The sequence below is a fragment of the Electrona antarctica genome (genome assembly GCF_951216825.1).
Source record: "Electrona antarctica genome assembly, chromosome: 4".
Lineage (NCBI taxonomy): Eukaryota > Metazoa > Chordata > Actinopteri > Myctophiformes > Myctophidae > Electrona > Electrona antarctica.
The window spans coordinates 8,713,751-8,731,142 of NC_136809.1; the positions used below are offsets into that span (position 1 = coordinate 8,713,751).

General features: G+C 43.0%; 3 protein-coding genes across 3 annotated transcripts; all 3 read left to right on the forward strand.

Moving 5' to 3' along the window:
• The first annotated feature begins 558 nt into the window (after window positions 1-558).
• LOC306922442 (uncharacterized protein) lies at window positions 559-6,822 on the forward strand. Its single transcript, XM_079500065.1, has 3 exons — window positions 559-989; window positions 2,932-3,079; window positions 3,736-6,822. Exons 1-3 carry the CDS (start codon window positions 762-764, stop codon window positions 4,857-4,859), a joined length of 1,500 nt encoding a protein of 499 aa, XP_079356191.1. The 5' UTR covers window positions 559-761; the 3' UTR covers window positions 4,860-6,822.
• Window positions 6,823-7,223: 401 nt separating this feature from the next.
• Window positions 7,224-11,798, forward strand: LOC306922441 (uncharacterized protein). Its single transcript, XM_079500064.1, has 3 exons — window positions 7,224-7,512; window positions 8,783-8,930; window positions 10,223-11,798. The coding sequence occupies exons 1-3, from the start codon at window positions 7,285-7,287 to the stop codon at window positions 11,428-11,430; spliced, it is 1,584 nt and encodes a 527-aa protein (XP_079356190.1). The 5' UTR covers window positions 7,224-7,284; the 3' UTR covers window positions 11,431-11,798.
• Window positions 11,799-13,445: 1,647 nt separating this feature from the next.
• LOC306922055 (uncharacterized protein) lies at window positions 13,446-17,352 on the forward strand. The gene is made up of 3 exons (XM_079499440.1): window positions 13,446-13,830; window positions 14,983-15,130; window positions 16,209-17,352. Exons 1-3 carry the CDS (start codon window positions 13,597-13,599, stop codon window positions 17,348-17,350), a joined length of 1,524 nt encoding a protein of 507 aa, XP_079355566.1. The 5' UTR covers window positions 13,446-13,596; the 3' UTR covers window positions 17,351-17,352.
• Window positions 17,353-17,392: the final 40 nt, after the last annotated feature.

Consider the following 17,392-nt stretch of genomic DNA (forward strand, 5'->3'; position numbering starts at 1 on the left):
ACCCGTCCACCAGTGACATCATCGATGGGGAATCCAAGCTAATAAAAACTGCAGGCTTTCTATTCTTGAAAAGTTGCAATGTGAAAATGGAAGCCATCGTTCTCACGATAATAAAAATCTAAAAATGATTAAAAAAAAATCTGCCTATGTCGCTGGTGGAAGGGTTTCTGAACTGCCCACAGACACAGACCGAGTAGAAACAATGTGTGGTATTTTATCATGAACATTAGTGAGGACCAATTATATGAAGGTAAGTTGAAAAGTGGTGAAGTGGTCCTTTAAAGCATAATGAAATTTAGAACATTTTGCCATATATTGGTTGTTGATGGTACCCCAACTTTTAGCAGCTGTCAAAAATTCCCCTAGGGTGGTTGAATAGAAACCAATGTGGGATATGTTAGTAGACCCCCTTACAAACACATTGTTGAAGAAAATGATTGGTTATACATTTATTCTCAGATTTTATTAATATCCCCTGACTACTTGCTGGTATGGGATGGATCTGTCTGTCATTTCCAACTCCTAGGTCTGTGCACTCTGCACTGTGAGAATGAATGATCTGCAAGCAAGCTCGTTGAAGTTTTTACTCCATGCAGTAGGTGGCCTCAATCGTATCTCTCATACCATTTTAGCACTGGGCGGGAAGCAAGCAGAAGAAGAACAAACATGGTGGACTCTGGACTGTTGACAAGACAACAACATCCCCAAAACAAACCTATTTCTTCTTTAACAGCGACTGTTGCACTTGAAGACATCCACTCATGTCTATCACCAGCAGCGACTCGTTCCACGCCCAGCTGGCCGCGGTGATCGAGGTGCTGGCGAACAGCGCGGTGGCAGAGATCTGCAAGCTGGTGGATGATGGCTACGCGGTGCTGCGGCTGGAGATCACCCAGAACCAGAGGGAGATAGACGGCCTCAGGAGGAAGCTGCTGGTCGCCAAGTTCCAGACATCCAGACGGAACAACCACCAACGCAGCACCGTGCATGTGAGCCCAGCGCCAGTGCACTGTTTTATTTTTTAATTATTAATTAATACATTATTTTGGCGTTGGAAGTGTAACTGATTGAATTATTGAATACCTGATTATGAAATGAAATGATTACTATATTTACCCAGGGTAACTGGGCTAAGCTCAATAACTTGTTTCCAGCCAGGCCCTGCTCATAGAACACATTTCATCGTAGTGGTTCAATGCCTTGTTCAAGGGCACTTCAGCGGTGGTAATTTTAACGTGTGGGACCGCTGATTCGAACTGGCGACCTTCCGGTATCAAGACCGCTCCGCCATCCGTTACCTCATTTAATAGTCAGACATGTAAGTTACAGCAGGTACAGTTCCAGTCAGACTCAGACATTATGGATAACACAAAGTCCTGAGGACTTGTTTCCATTGTGGTCCTATTTGTTCAACTCAACATAGCATTATTTAAAAGCTACACTATTAACTAAAAGGAGAAAGGGAGAAAACATCAGCAGTGCCAGTGACACACCTCCATTCTATGGGAAATTGCATTTTCTTGTCACATACTTTGGATAAGTTTCCATTGTGGTCCTATGTGTGTTCAATTCATCAAGATAGCATTAAAAGCTACGTTACTAACTAAATGGAGAAAGGGGAGAACATCAGCAGTGAATTCTATGGGAAATTGCATTTTCCCAGGCTAGTTTTGAAATAAAACAGTGATTCACTTTTTTAATGGATGGTGTCAGGGCATTCCTATTGTGACCACTGACCAGATATCCCACTTTGCGTGGGACAGTCCCTCATTTCCAAGACTGAAGGCATACCACAAATTGAGACCCTGTCCCACATTGTGACTGGCAGGCATCAGTGTTCAAATGCCCTAATATAATAGAGCACCCTAGCCTAAGGTTTAGACTCTCATAGATGTATTTATAGATTCTGACATGATTGAAAATGTCAGAATCGATAAACACATCTACGAGAGTCTAAATATTAGGCTAAGAGCACCCTAATATTTGGCTTTCTGTTGTAAAGCTCTTTCATTGTCTCTTTTCCTCCAAGATTTGTTTTTAAGCCCGTTAAAATATCAGGAGAAATATCCCCTAGGCTACAGTACCACTACCGAGTCAGCCATACCACCTATGACCAAAATTTGCATTTTAAAACAAAATCTGAGATGTCAGTGGTACCAGATCGTTGCCGCTCCCTCTAGTATAGAGGGTATGCGCGTGACATCATCATCAAACCAGGAAGTTATGCAGGAACGCCTACTGAGTGGCAAGAAACGACTTTCTGGCCTTGACAGCCCATACATCCACACAGAAAAGTCATATCTGATTGCATTAAACAACATTAAACGATGTTAAACTCACTTTGCCTGTTGCTTTGCCACTCGATTTGCCACTCAATGTGCCATTCACTTTAAGCATGCGCATACTCTCTATAGGGGCACTGCCCCTTTGACTATCTTAAATTCCAACCCCATTTTTATTTGTTTAACCCTGTCTTCTACCCTGAGCCAGGTACATCTATGATTTAGTTCACTTTTGATGCCCTGTCTTTTTGTTTTCAAGAATAGGCCTACTTTTCTTTGCTTGAGATTGCTATATTGTCACCTTGAAATCATTTACATTACTAAGGGAATGTTTGGATCAAAATTATATTTGTATTTGTATATTATATTTGTGACTGTAATGAAGAATTGCACAGGGCATATTAAAAATAACTTGAATAGAATGACATTTTCAACAATGACTGGTAGTAACTAATATAATAAAATTAAATGTACTATGGTCAAACACGCTATGCTTTTAGTTTTAATACTTTTATTTATACTAATGTTTTAAAAATAGGGGAAATAGCCATTCGGCTATTGTTCAGCAGATTAATTCATAACGGATGAATGGAAATAATATGAATGAACGAATAATTAAGATCTGGTGATTATGTATTAATTGTGACAGGTGACCCGTGGACCTTCAGCGCCCAGCAGAACCAGATGTAACCCATCGACCAAGAGCTCAACACAGGGAACAGGAGGAGAGGAGGAGGACGGGGGCGCTGGTTTTCCTATCATCTTGAAGGTGGAGGGTGACGACAACACACTCAAAGGTAATTAATGGACATCCTCCGTCTTTGGTGCTGAGACAAACTGCAAAACAGCAGAATCATTCATCATGATGTAAAAGAAGGGAGCTCTCAACTCACTTTAAAAAGCACACACATTATCCACAGCAGGAAACACAAGAACGTGTCTGATTGAAATTATTTTATTTGGAATACCCCTTGAGATACTGTGTGTGTGTGTGTGTGTGTGTGTGTGTGTGTGTGTGTGTGTGTGTGTGTGTGTGTGTGTGTGTGTGTGTGTGTGTGTGTGTGTGTGTGTGTGTGTGTGTGTGTGTGTGTGTGTGTGTGTGTGTGTGTGTGTGTGTGTGTGTGTGTGTGTGTCTTTCCTTTTTAGCTCTAGGATCCCAATCTGAGAACATAATGTGGTTGTAATAAGGTGTTCTGTCTAGAATCTCTTGATCGCTGTCAGTCTCTTCAGAATAGCTAGAATATGTTCTCTAGTTTGCTTGTCATAAGTCATAATTACTATACACACTTAAATAAAAGCTACACACTTCTTGATTATTTAATTAATCATCAGTAAAGTAATCAATAGCAAAGAAAATAAACGATAGTTGCAGCCCTATACTCTGCTCATCCTCTTTACATTTCAGAAATGTAATAACCTGATAATAACTGATAATTCACTCTTCTCCTTTCAGACATTCAACCCTCAGTCGAGCATGGAAGTGAAACAAACACAAAGGCATCTGCAAACACTACACCTAGAACCCTCGCCGTAGAGCCTGAGAATCATCTTCACCATGTCCACCATCGATTCAACACCCATCACCATAGTAACGGAAATGTAAACAGAGAGAGCCACCATTCATCATCTCACAACGATGGCAACCTGTTCACCAGTGCATCTGAGTGGGCAGAAGCTGGTGCAGGCATAGAGGTGTGGAATAATAACGCTGGCAGCTTAACCACAGGGAACTGTTCTCTGGACCCGCCATATAACTCAGGCCCACATCAAGAGGGGAGAACTGGGAGCAACACTGATGGCAGAGAGGGTTCTCCTGGAGCTTTAGTGGACCGGGGAGGAGACGTTTCTTACCCCAGTAACGTTGCTCCATTCCTGGCTGGTAGTCTGGACTGGGAACCCGATATGGTGGTGGTGGATTCTGTTCCAATTAAAGTGGAGGCAGACATGAGCTCAGAGTGGAGCATAATAAACAGAGATGGGATAACCAGGTCTGCCAAACAGAGACTCAAGAAACACGGGAGAGAGGAGGAGCTAGAAGCAGCGCGCTCAACCCTGACACTGAGCACAGAGACCTTAGATAGAACTACAGGTTTAAAGTCAAGTTTGGTTGTTAATACTAGTGCCACTTCCTATGGTGGCCTCTCCTCTTCCTCCTTTTCTGCCATCAAAACTCACAGGCATGTCTTATACCCTCAGGCAAACCGAGAAGACAATCAGTCGTCTTCCCTCAACGAAATTGCCGCCTCCTCCGATAGGGAGTTCAGCAGGCTCCTGAGCTCCATCCCACCTATGGCGCTACCCATCCAGCCAGCCCGTGACGCCAAAGGTCAACCACTCCGTTGCGAGCTGTGCGGGAAGACCTTCAGAAAGTTCCAGAACCTGCGGCTGCACCAGCGTGTGCACACGGGCGAGAAGCCGTACGGCTGTCGCCACTGCTCCAAGCGCTTCTCCTACCAGCATCAGAAGAAGAATCACGAGCGTGTTCACACCGGAGAAAAGCCATTCCGCTGCCCCATCTGTGGCAGGTGCTTTGTGGATTCCAGCAACATGAAGAGACACATCAGCATCCACACGTGATGGCGTTGTTGCTACAGCATTGAAAGAAATAATGCACATCCTCTCTCTCTGGTGCTGAGCCGAACTGCATAACAGCAGATTCACGCAAAACAGGAAGGGGGCTCGCCACCTCGCACAGCATCGGCATACGATGGTAGATGACAGATCAGTGAGGTGATGGCGATTGGTTGTAAGTAACACATGAATGGTAAATGGTGCATTTATATAGCGCCTACATCCAAGGCGCTTTACATGGATACATTCACCCATTCATACACCGATGGCACCGGAAACCATGCCAGTCACCAACCAGCACATCAGGAGCAATTCGGGGTTCAGTGTCTTGCTCAAGGACACTTCGACACTAACTCTGGGGGAGCCCAGGTTCGAACTGGCAACCTTGTGGTTACCATACCACTCTACGCCGCTGCCGCTGCCACATACAGGCTTATGCCCTCCGACAAGGTTAAAATGTATTTTAGATAGCAAAAAAGCAAATGCTAAAGTGTATTTTAGACAGATGCCAGGATAATTTCATTTGTAGACAGTAGACCTGGCATCCCGTTTAGACTGATGATGATCTTTGCTCACCTTATGTTACTACTTGATTACTAAATGCCCAAATTGTACGACTGGAATATAGGTGTGTGTGTGTGTGTGTGTGTGTGTGTGTGTGTGTGTGTGTGTGTGTGTGTGTGTGTGTGTGTGTGTGTGTGTGTGTGTGTGTGTGTGTGTGTGTGTGTGTGTGTGTGTGTGTGTGTGTGTGTGTGTGTGTGTGTGTGTGTGTGTGTGTGTGTGTGTGTGTGTGTGTGTGTGTGTGTGTGTACGGCCCCTCCCTCCTCCCGTTTGTGAACGTAGCATCATTCCTTAAGCGGTACTTCCAAAATCCCGCAACTTCCGCCCCCCAAAAAATGATAGGGTCTACAGCGTAGGTCTTGCCCAGGGTGGTCCTCTTCAGGGAGATGCCCCTTCTAGGAGAGGAGCCAAGCAACAAGCCATGCCCCCAACCAACCCCTCGCCCCACCTACTCCACCTTTGACCTTTACAGACAACACACACAGTGGCAGGCCTGACCATAGATATAAAAAGCTTGATGCCTCATTGGCCGCTGCAGTTCATTGGAGCTTCCTGTATCGCACTGCAAGGCGGAAGTGCTGCGTCACCATGTGCGTCACAGAAGCTTGCCTCCTCTCAAGATACATACACTCCTGAGCCGAAGGAGGTGTCTACCTTTTTATGGTCTATGGGACTGACACACGCAAACACACACAGGGTACAGGCTTTAGTTCTGACACTATTATTCGTCCGACAGTCATTAGACCGACAACCTACCTCAAACCCTAACCTAACCACAAGCACGGGAGCAGCGCATGTTCGAGCGCTAGTCCGACCGTTGTTCCCGCATGTCAGACTAATGCTCCGTCGGAATTACCATCAGATCCCCCCACACACACGCACACTCTCCCACTGGTATTACAATGTCTGTTCTGCTATTGAAACCACATTGGGAATACATTGTGTATAAAAGAAAGCTGATAACTGATTCCAGCTAGTGTTTTTATTTCTGTATTAACTGTTTTTTATAAGTGACACTGATATCGTTGAATAAAATATAGTTTCTAAAATGGTGTTTGTGTTGACTGGAGACTGTAAGACAGATGTGCCCTAACCACTTACATTTGGTGTAACTTTGTTTAGAGAAGTGTAAGTGCTCTATAAACAATGTTGTATTATTTTGTCAGAACCTAAGCTAAGCCTCTGTCATTTAATCTTTATTACACGCACACTCTCCCACTGGTATTACAATGTCTGTTCTGCTATTGAAATCACATTGGGAATAAATTGTGTATAAAAGAAAGCTGATAACTGATTCCAGCTAGTGTTTTTATTTCTGGATTAACTGGTTTTATAAGTGACATTGATATCGTTGAATAAAATAGTTTCTAAAATGGTGTTTGTGTTGACTGGAGACTGTAAAACAGATGTGCCCTAACCACTTACATTTGGTGTAACTTTGTTTAGAGAAGTGCTCTATAAACAATGTTTTGTCAGAACCTAAGCTAAGCCTCTGTCATTTAATCTTTATTTTATTTTGAATCTTACCTGTTTTGTTCCTGTGTTTTACTCTTTCTTGCAACTCTTACTGCTGTTGACAACTACATTTACCAAAGAGGATCAATAAAAATGTATCGTATGGGATGGATCAGAACAGATGGATACTACTGAATAGCTCTGTCATTAAACTCCTAGGTCTGTGCAGTGTGAGAATGATCTGCAAGCTCTTTTTACTCCATGCAGTAGGTGGCCTCAATCGAATCTCATAACATTTTAGCACTGGACAGGAAGCAAGCAGAAGAAGAACAAACATGGTGGACTGTTGACAACATCAACAAAACAAACCTATTTCTTCTTCAACAGGGAATGTTGAACTTGAAGTGATCCACTCATGTCTATCACCAGCAGCGACTCGTTCCACGCCCAGCTGGCCGCGGTGATCGAGGTCCTGGCGAACAGCGCGGTGGCAGAGATCTGCAAGCTGGTGGATGATGGCTACGCGGTGCTGCGGCTGGAGATCACCCAGAACCAGAGGGAGATAGACGGCCTCAGGAGGAAGCTGCTGGTCGCCAAGTTCCAAACATCCAAACGGAACCAACGCAGCAGGAGCTCCGTGCATGTGAGCCCAGTCGCAGTGGACTGTTGTCACGACCATGATGAAATTATTTTGCGTTGAACGTTGGAACATATTGATTGAATGCTTTATTAGTCAGAAATGTAAGTAACAGCAGGTACAGTTAGACTGTTCAGGGGCTAAATCAGACATTAAATAGGGAATATTATCAGTATAATCTGGGAATACATTTCTTACCAAGAATTTTCTTCACCAATGTGTTTGTAAAGGTGTCTACTAACAAATGTGCTCATCACATTTGTGATGACGGCTATGGCCTTTTTAAGCCCAAGGAGTGTTTTTCGTGCAAAACTAATGCTTGGAACGGATTCAGAATGATAAACCCCCTAGTTTGACACGTCACATGCTACTTAAAGCATAATGAAATTTAGAACATTTTGCCTTATAATGGTTTATGGTACTCCAACTTTCAGCATCTGTCAAAATGTCCCCTAGGGTGGTTGAATATAAACCAATGTGGGATATGTTAGGACACCTTTACAAACACATTGGTGAAGAAAATTCTTAAGAAATTTATTCCCAGAGTTTATTAATATCCCCTGACTAAAAAGGATAACACAATAGTCCTGGGGACTTGTTTCCATTGTGTTCAACTCATCAACATAACATTAAAAGCTACACTAAGAGAGGAAAACGTCTCCATTCTATGGGAAATTGCGTTCTCAGGCTACTTTTGAAAGAAACTAGTGATTCACATTTTAATGGATAGTTAACATTTTGGTGGCAGTCTGGCAGAGTAGCAAATAGCAATATATTGACTTTCTTGATCACTTTTGATGCCCTGTCTTTTTTCTTGTCAAGAATACAGCTCAAATAGGTAACCTCTTCTTTGCTTGAGATTGCTATATTGTCACCTTGAAATCATTTGCATTTACATTACTAAGGGAATGTTTGGATCAAAATTATATTTGTGCTTATTGTAATGAAAAATTGCACAGGGCATATTAAAAATAACTTGACTGGTAGTAACTAATATACGCAAATTAAATAATGTGCTATGCTCAAACAGGCTATGAATTTAATCCTATTTATACCAATGTTTTAAAAAAGGTATCAGGTACCAATACCATCGCCTATAATCCGTCTCGCTGTTGTTTTTTTCCGCCGGCCTCACGCCGACCGCTCGGTGCGCCCGTTCTTGTATTCTTTATTTGGTTTTACTGAGAATAAGGTTAGAAATTCATAACAGATGAATGGAAATAATATGAACGAATAATATAATAATAAGATATGACTTAAGTATTAATTGTGACAGGTGACCCGTGGACCTTCGGCGCCCAGCAGAGCCAGATGTAACCCCGCGACCAAGAGCTCAACACAGGGAACAGGAGGAGAGGAGGAGGACGGGGGCGCTGGCTTTCCTGTCATCTTGAAGGTGGAGGGTGGCGTCAACACACTCCAAGGTAACAAACACAAAAAATAATGCACATCCTCCGTCTTTGGTACACAAGAACGTGTGACTGATAACAGTCAAAAGTCTTTTCAAAATAGATATTGTTATATATGTTCTCTAGTTGTATTTGCTTGTACGTGTAGTGGTGAAAATGATCTATCAATCATTTTTAAGTGGCACTGGGAACCCCATCAAGTACCAGCTGTCCCATGTTGAGAACATCATCATATAATCAATGTGTAAATCAGTGCATTTTGAAAAAGAACTTGTCCCCGGTTGAACCTCCCTGAATACCGTTAAACGTGTGAAATGAAAATAACATACAATATGAAATTAATATACAGTACAAATGTAGATTAAACAAGTGAATGTGTAGCGGCCCGCGATTGATGAAATTACGAAGTTGGATGGTCTCAACGGGTTTATTTTCATTCGAACACCGTAAAAACTATAAAGAAGGAATAAATACCATTACAATCAGATGAATTTCCTAGTTTCACTCAACAATAAAATCAGTGCATTTAAATTCATCACTTTAGTACAATACAACAATACAATCATTAATTTATAGTTTATTATAATTCAGTGATGCAACAACAATTTATTTCAATATAAACAAATAAGCAGAATATAAAACACTATAACCAAATGTACTGTGGACCAAAACAAAATACCATAAGCAAAATACAATTAAATCACAAAGTAAGAGAACCCAAACAAGAAAAACAATGTACCTCGCTCCGCTAATCAAACCAAACGGTCACAGCAATCAGGCACTGTGGACAATACAGACACTTACAAACTTATAAACGTCTTACAGGCTGAAAAAACATGAATGTTGAATATGAACCAACATTTCATACCATGACATGCTGTGATTCAAACAAACTCCCTCTCATCACTGGCTCAGCTGTGTGTGTGAAGCCAGCAGGCCTCAGCTATGTGCAAAATTAACTTCAAACTATATAAATAATTGAAGTTAAAGGAACAAGTGTCACAGAATGCAAGCCACATCTTTTTGAGAAATTGAGAAAGCTATATCTGCTTAATTGTGGGGGAATCCCTACTCCCCGTTTCCCTCTTTTTAAATACAACTGCGAAGGTTTTCAAAATAGCAGATCTATAGCCTCATGATGAGTCATAATTGTGAGCTTGTGGAGCTATTTTAGTATGACACCATTAATTAATCATCATTAAAGTAATCAATAGCAAAGAAAATAAACGATAGTTGCAGGCAGCCCTACTGTGCTCACCCTTTTTACATTTCAGAAATGTACTGATAATTTACTCTTCTCCTTTCAGACATTCAACCCCCAGTCAAGCATGGAAGTGAAACAAACACTACACCTAGAACCCTCGCTGTAGAGCCTGAGAATCATCTTCACCGCGTCGACCAGCGATTCAACACCTGTCACCATAGTAACGGAAATGCAAGCAGAGAGAGCCACCATCCATCATCTGACCGCAATAACAGATTCACCACCACAAGTCACGACGATGGCAACCTGTTCACCAGTGCATCTGAGTGGGCAGAAGCTGGTGCAGGCATAGAGGTGTGGAATAACGCTGGCAGCCTAACCACAGGGAACTGTTCTCTGGACCCTCCACATAACTCAGGCCCACATCAAGAGGGGAGAACTGGGAGCAACACCGATGGCAGAGAGGGTTCTCCTGGAGCTTCAGAGTACCGGGGAGGAGATGTTTCTGGCAAGTGGAGTAACGTTGCTCCATCCCTGGCTGGGAATCTGGACTGGGAACCCGATATGGTGGTGGTGGATTCTGTTCCAATTAAAGTGGATGAAGAGATGAGCTCAGAGTGGATAATAAATAGGGATGGGATAACCAGGTCTGCCAAAAAGAGACTCAAGAAACACGGGAGAGAGGAGGAGCTGGAAGCAGCGCACTCAACCCCGACACTGAGCACAGATACCTTAGACAGAACTACAGGTTTAAAGTCAAGTTTAGTTGTTGTTAATAGTGCCACTTCCTATGGTGGCCTCTCCTCATTCTCTGCCATCAAAACCCCCAGGCAGGTATACCCTCAGGCAAACCAAGACGACAATCACCTGCCTTCCATCAACGAAATTGCCTCCTCCTCCGCTAGAGAGTTCAGCAGGAACCTGAGCTCCATCCCGCCTATGGCGCTACCCTCCCAGCCAGCCCGTGACGCCAAAGGTCAACCGCTCTGTTGCGAGCTGTGCGGGAAGACCTTCACAAAGTTCCAGACCCTGCGGGTGCACCAACGCGTGCACACGGGCGAGAAGCCATACGGCTGTCGCCACTGCTCCAAGCGCTTCTCCCACCAGCATCAGATGAAGAACCACGAGCGTGTTCACACGGGCGAGAAGCCGTACGGCTGCCGCCACTGCTCCAAGCGTTTCTCCTACCAGCATCAGAAGAAGAACCACGAGCGCGTTCACACTGGAGAAAAGCCATTCCGCTGCCCCATCTGTGGCAGGTTCTTTATGAATTCCAGCAACATGAAGAGACACCTCAGAATCCACATGTGATGGCGTCGTTGCTACAGCATTGAAAGAAATAACGCACATCCTCCGTCTCTGGTGCTGAGCCAAACTGCATAACAGCAGAATCACGTTTCAGTGGGTAGGGATGGAGCTCGTTAATTTTTTATTGATAACGAGCACCTTATCGATCAGGCTTATCAAGCTGGGTTCTTATCGAGCCCACTATCAAACGTTTTCTATTATTTTGTGGAAAGATGGGAGACAATACATTCTGAACAGAACCAGTATCTTTTACTAAGGGTCTTTAAATACAGAACGTTTCTGACAGACGGAAGGCAATTGACCTTTTTTCTTTTTATGTTTTTTTGTGGTTTTCGCCTTTATTTTATTATTTTTGTAGAGGGATAGATTGAAAGTGGGCTGACAGGAAATGGGGAGAGAGATGGGGCGGGGGGGGGGGGGGGGGGTGACAAAGTAAAGGCCGTCGGGTTTGGGAGTCGAACCCGCGGCACACTGCCACGGCCCAGGCGCAATTGACCTTTTTACTATTAAAATAATATTAAAGAAACTGTTAACTGGTTAATATGTGTAGTGTGTACCGTCACTTTAAAAGCAAAATTTTGTTTCCCCAGACAGCACTGGTTGGCAGGTAACTATCAATACACTTTTAGACTGACATGTTTGTGCCAGCATGGATGATTACATTTATTTCTTGGTCGCCTCTTGTCTTGATTGTTTAAACATGACATCATGGGCCACTATGCTCGATAGCAGGCTTGATAAGCCCAAAGCTTATTGATACCGGCCGGCCCTGGTACTCAATAAGCTTTTTATCTGATTTTTTTCGTGTATCGGTTATCGAGCTCCATCGCTATCAGTGAGGTGATAGGGATAGGCATGACCTGATGAAGATCAAATAGATCGAAACGTTGTCAGAATTCTCAATAAAGAACGTCTTTCTTGTACCTGTGGTGTGCGGGCTCCATCAAATATCTACTGAAGTTTCTTTAGCCCAGCACCCAGCCTGTCGATGTGCGTATTCTATGTCTGCATTGGTTGTAAGTAACACATACAGGCTTATACACTCCCAACAATAGCAATGACCTTCCAGCAAAGGTTAAGTGTGTGTGTGTGTGGGTGTGTGTGTGTTTTTCATTTGGTACTTTATTTACAGTTTTCTAATAAACACAGTGGTACGATTTCAGTTCACAACGAGCACATTAAATTGTATATATTTGTACGTCTCTAAATGTTATGATGAATTGAACATGGTGGACCCCATTGTAAACAAGTGTAATGCTTTATGGTGTGGTGTCTTCCACAGTTAACAGTTTTGTATTGCGATGTGCTTGAAATGTACTGTAATTCTCCAATCTGTTAATAAATACTTCAATCAATCAAAACTGATTCCAGCGAGTTATCTTCTAAGTGTTTTTATTTCTTAAAAACATTAAACTGCAGTTTTATAAGTGACGTCGTTGAATAAAATGTAGTTTCTAAAATGGTGTTTGTGTTGACTGGAGACGGAGTCGGAGAAAGTAAAGAGATGTCCCCTAACCACCACATACAATCTGGTGCCCCTATGTTTGTCATGTCATAATATAGACAGGCAGAAATAAGCAATCTACGAGGTCACGTGTTCTCGTTTGATTTTTCTTCTGCTTGGTGTAACTTTGGTGTATGTCTGTTGGTCACGTAATTATAGACTAGACAGAGACAAAAAAATCCAAAAATGTGTGTTCTCATTTGATTTTTCTTCTGTTTGGTGTAACTTTGTTTAGATAAGTGCTCTAAACAATGTTGTATTATTTATTTTGTCAGAACCTAAGCCTATCTGTCATTTAATCTTTATTTTATTTTTAATACCTGTTCTAGCTGTTCCTGTGTTTTACTCTTCTTACTACTGTTGGGGCAACTAAATTTACCAAAGAGGATCAATAAAGATTTATGGTATGGGATGGATGATATGGATACTGGATAGCTCTGTCATTTCCAACTAGGTCTATGCACTGAGAATGAATGATCTGCAAGCTCCTTGAAGTTTATACTCCATGCAGTAGGTGGCCTCAATCGAATCTCATGCCATTTTAGCACTGGGCAGGAAGCAAGCAGAAGAAGAACAAACATGGGTCGGACTGTTGACAACAACATCCACAAAACAAACCGATTTCTTCTTCAAAAACGACTGTTGAAGAGATCCATCATCCACTCATGTCTACCAACAGCAGCGACTCGTTCCACGCCCAGCTGGCCGCGGTGATCGAGGTCCTGGCGAACAGCGCTGTGGCAGAGATCTGCAAGCTGGTGGATGATGGCTACGCGGTGCTGCGGCTGGAGATCACCCAGAACCAGAGGGAGATAGACGGCCTCAGGAGGAAGCTGCTGGTCGCCAAGTTCCAGACATCCAGAAGGAACAACCACCAACGAAGCAGCAGCGCCGTGCATGTGAGCCCAGTGGCCCCCTTTCGGGACCCTATCGGTTACCCTTTTACAAAAGAGTTTTACTTTTTTACAGAAAAGGTAGAGGTCCCGAAAGGGGCTGAAAGGATAACACAAAAGTCCTGGGGAGTCGGGACTCCATTGTGGTCCTGTATTCAACTCATCAACATAGCATTAAAAGCTACAAGGGGAAAACGTCAGCAGTGAATTACACCTCTATTCTATGGGAAATTGCGTTTTCTCAGGCTAGTTTTGAAAGAAACCAGTGATTCACATTTTTATTTTAATGGTGGTGTCATGGCATTCCACAGTTTGGTATGAGGGTATTGGGGCACTGCCCCTTTGACTATCTTAATATACCAATCCAATTTTTATTTGATTAAACCTGTCTTCTACCCTGAGCCAGGTAAATCTTTGGTTTACTTTCTTGATCACTTTTGATGCCCTGTCTTTTTGTTGTAAATACAGCTAAAATAGGTAACCTCTTCTTTGCTTGAGATTGCTATATTGTCACCTTGAAATCATTTGCATTTACATTACTAAGGGAATGTTTGGATCAAAATTATATTTGCGCTTATTGTAATGAAAAATTGCACAAGGCATAATAAAAAATAACTTAACAATAGAATGACATTATCAACAATGACAGTTTATAGTTAAAAGGACGCAATAAAACAACGACCTCTGCATCCACGGGATGCACTACTGTACTGTTTTTTTATTCTAGTTTATTTTGCTAGCTTTAGTTATAATCATTTCTTAATCTGTTTTCTACATGAATATAACCACATTATAACCATATAAAATGAAATAGTAGTTAAATGCTGAAATTTGTAAAGATGGCAAAATATGACTCCTAAAGTCGTTGAAGTGGGACTCATAAAAAGTCCCTGGGACTCAGCTAAAAGACCATCCCTGCATCACGGGACTCATTACATTGAAAACCTATTTACATCACTGATATACTCAAAATAAATAATGTACTATGGTCAAACAGGCTATGCATTTAATTATTTCATTTATACTAATGTTTAAAAATAGTAATTAATATAATATGTAGATCGGCAATTGTTCAACAGATGAATTCATAAGAGATTAATGGAAATAATATGAATTAACGAATAATTAAGATATAAGATTATGTATTAATTGTGACAGGTGACCCGTGGACCTTCAGCACCCAGCAGAGCCAGATGTAACCCAGCGACCAAGAGCTCAACACAGGGAACAGGAGGAGAGGAGGAGTACGGGGGCGCTGGCTTTCCTATCATCTTGAAGGTGGAGGGTGACGACAACACACTCAAAGGTAATAAAAACATTTTAAGACACAAATAATGTCCAAAACACCAGAATCATTGATGACGCAAAAGGGGTCTCACTTTTAAAAGCACACATATTATCCAGAGCAGGAAACACAAGAACGTGTCTTGAATGCAGACAGTACTGCTTAGCAGTACAGGGTCAGGGGACGAATACCTTTTGGTCAAAACGCGTAGGTCCTGTTATTTATTTGCCTTGCTCATCAATGAAGTAGAGAAAAAAGAATCCCGCACACTGTCTTCACTTGAGTTTAGATTTATTGAGCAACGTTTCGGTCGTCAGACCTTCATCAGGCATCTTGCTCATCAATAAATTATTTGAAAGACCGAGTGCCTTGGATTCCTTTTTCTTTTCAAGTCTGCAATTTACACCTTTGGGAATCAAGCAGTACAACTTGAAGGAAAGATACGTTTTTTGTATATGGTTCTACCTGTATTACCAAAGAGCACCCATCTAAGGGCCACTAACTGATCCCTGCAGCGCTTCCATTTCTCTATTTTTAGTACTGCTTAGCAATTAGACTGACCCAGCCAGCGTGATTTCTGGTCTAGAAATCACGCTGCCCTCCTCCCCCCGCCCCCCGGCCGTCGCTCGAAACTCTGCACTATACAGTAGTTCAATCCCACTCCTAAACCAGGAAATGTATCCCCCAGGCTTTCCTTTTTTGAGCCGATGCGAACTGGGTTCCGAGGCTACGTAGCAATCAGTCCGACTCCTACGACAGTAATTCTTAAACTTTTACATTTCAAAGGCATTGAGAAAGCTATATCTGCTTGATTGTGGGGGAATCCTTACTCCCTTTTTCTATATCTATATAGCCTCATGAGTCATAATTGTGAGCTTGTGGAGCTATTGTTGAACAACATTTTACAATGAACGATAAAATAGGGCACAAGTGGTTAGTCACATTAATTAAGTCATTGTATTGTATCAACAATACATGCTTCTTGATTCTTTAATTAATCATCATTAAAGTAATCAATGGCAAAGAAAATAAACGATAGCTGCACCACCACATTACAGAAATGTAATAACCAACTGATAATTTACTCTTCTCCTTTCAGACAGTCAACCCACAGTCAAGCATGGAAGTGAAACAAACACAACACCTAGAACCCTCACTGTAGAGCCTGAGAATCATCTTCACCGCGTCGACCAGCGATTCAACACATGTCAGCATAGTAACGGAAATGTAAACAGAGAGAGCCACCATCCATCATCTGACTGCAATAACAGATTCACCAACACCACACGCCACGATGATGGCCACCTGTTCACCAGTGCATCTGAGTGGGCAGAAGCTGGTGCAGGCATAGAGGTGTGGAATAACGCTGGCAGTCTAACCACAGGGAACTGTTCTCTGGACCCTCCATATAACTCAGGCCCACATCAAGAGGGAAGAACTGGGAGCAACACTGATGGCAGAGAGGGTTCTCCTGGAGCTTCAGAGGACCGGGGAGGAGACGTTTCTGGCAAGTCGAGTAATGTTGCTCCACCCCTGGCTGGGAATCTGGACTGGGAACCCGATATGGTGGTGGTGGATTCTGTTCCAATTAAAGTGGATGAAGACATGAGTTCAGAATGGAGCATAATAGACAGGCATGGGATAACGAGGTCTGTCAAACAGAGACTCAAGAAACACGGGAGAGAGGAGGAGCTGGAAGCAGCGCACTCAACCCCGACACTGAGCACAGAGACCTTAGACAGAACTACAGGTTTAAAATCAAGTTTGGTTGTTAATACTAGTGCCACTTCCTATGGTGGCCTCTCCTCCTCCTCATTCTCTGCAATCAAAACCCCCAGCCAGGTTTTACACCCTCAGGCAAACAGAGTAGACAATCAGTCGTTGTCTTCCCTCAACGAAATTGCCGCTTCCTCCACTAGGGAGGTCAGCAGGCTCCTGAGCTCCATCCCGCCTATAGCGCTACCTGCCCAGCCAGCCTGTCACACCGGAGGTCAACCGCTCCGTTGCGAGCTGTGTGGGAAGACCTTCAGAAAGATCCAGAACCTGCGACTGCACCAGCGCGTTCACACGGGCGAGAAGCCGTACGGCTGCCGCCACTGCTCCAAGCGCTTCTCTCATCAGCATCAGATGAAGAACCACGAGCGCCTTCACACCGGAGAAAAGCCGTTCCGCTGCCCCATCTGTGGCAGGTGTTTTGTGCAGTCCAGTAACATGAAGAGACACCTCAGAATCCACACGTGATGGCGTTGTTGCTACAGCATTGAAAGAAATAACGCACATCCT

Bases quoted from the DNA above. Each gene is read 5' to 3' on its own strand.
- LOC306922441 (XM_079500064.1), top strand. From the start codon at position 7,285: ATGTCTATCACCAGCAGCGACTCGTTCCACGCCCAGCTGGCCGCGGTG. The intron at 7,513-8,782 runs GTGAGCCCAGTC...TAATTGTGACAG, and splicing joins GCAGCAGGAGCTCCGTGCAT to GTGACCCGTGGACCTTCGGC. The intron at 8,931-10,222 runs GTAACAAACACA...TTCTCCTTTCAG, and splicing joins TGGCGTCAACACACTCCAAG to ACATTCAACCCCCAGTCAAG.
- LOC306922055 (XM_079499440.1), top strand. From the start codon at position 13,597: ATGTCTACCAACAGCAGCGACTCGTTCCACGCCCAGCTGGCCGCGGTG. The intron at 13,831-14,982 runs GTGAGCCCAGTG...TAATTGTGACAG, and splicing joins GAAGCAGCAGCGCCGTGCAT to GTGACCCGTGGACCTTCAGC. The intron at 15,131-16,208 runs GTAATAAAAACA...TTCTCCTTTCAG, and splicing joins TGACGACAACACACTCAAAG to ACAGTCAACCCACAGTCAAG.
- LOC306922442 (XM_079500065.1), top strand. From the start codon at position 762: ATGTCTATCACCAGCAGCGACTCGTTCCACGCCCAGCTGGCCGCGGTG. The intron at 990-2,931 runs GTGAGCCCAGCG...TAATTGTGACAG, and splicing joins ACCAACGCAGCACCGTGCAT to GTGACCCGTGGACCTTCAGC. The intron at 3,080-3,735 runs GTAATTAATGGA...TTCTCCTTTCAG, and splicing joins TGACGACAACACACTCAAAG to ACATTCAACCCTCAGTCGAG.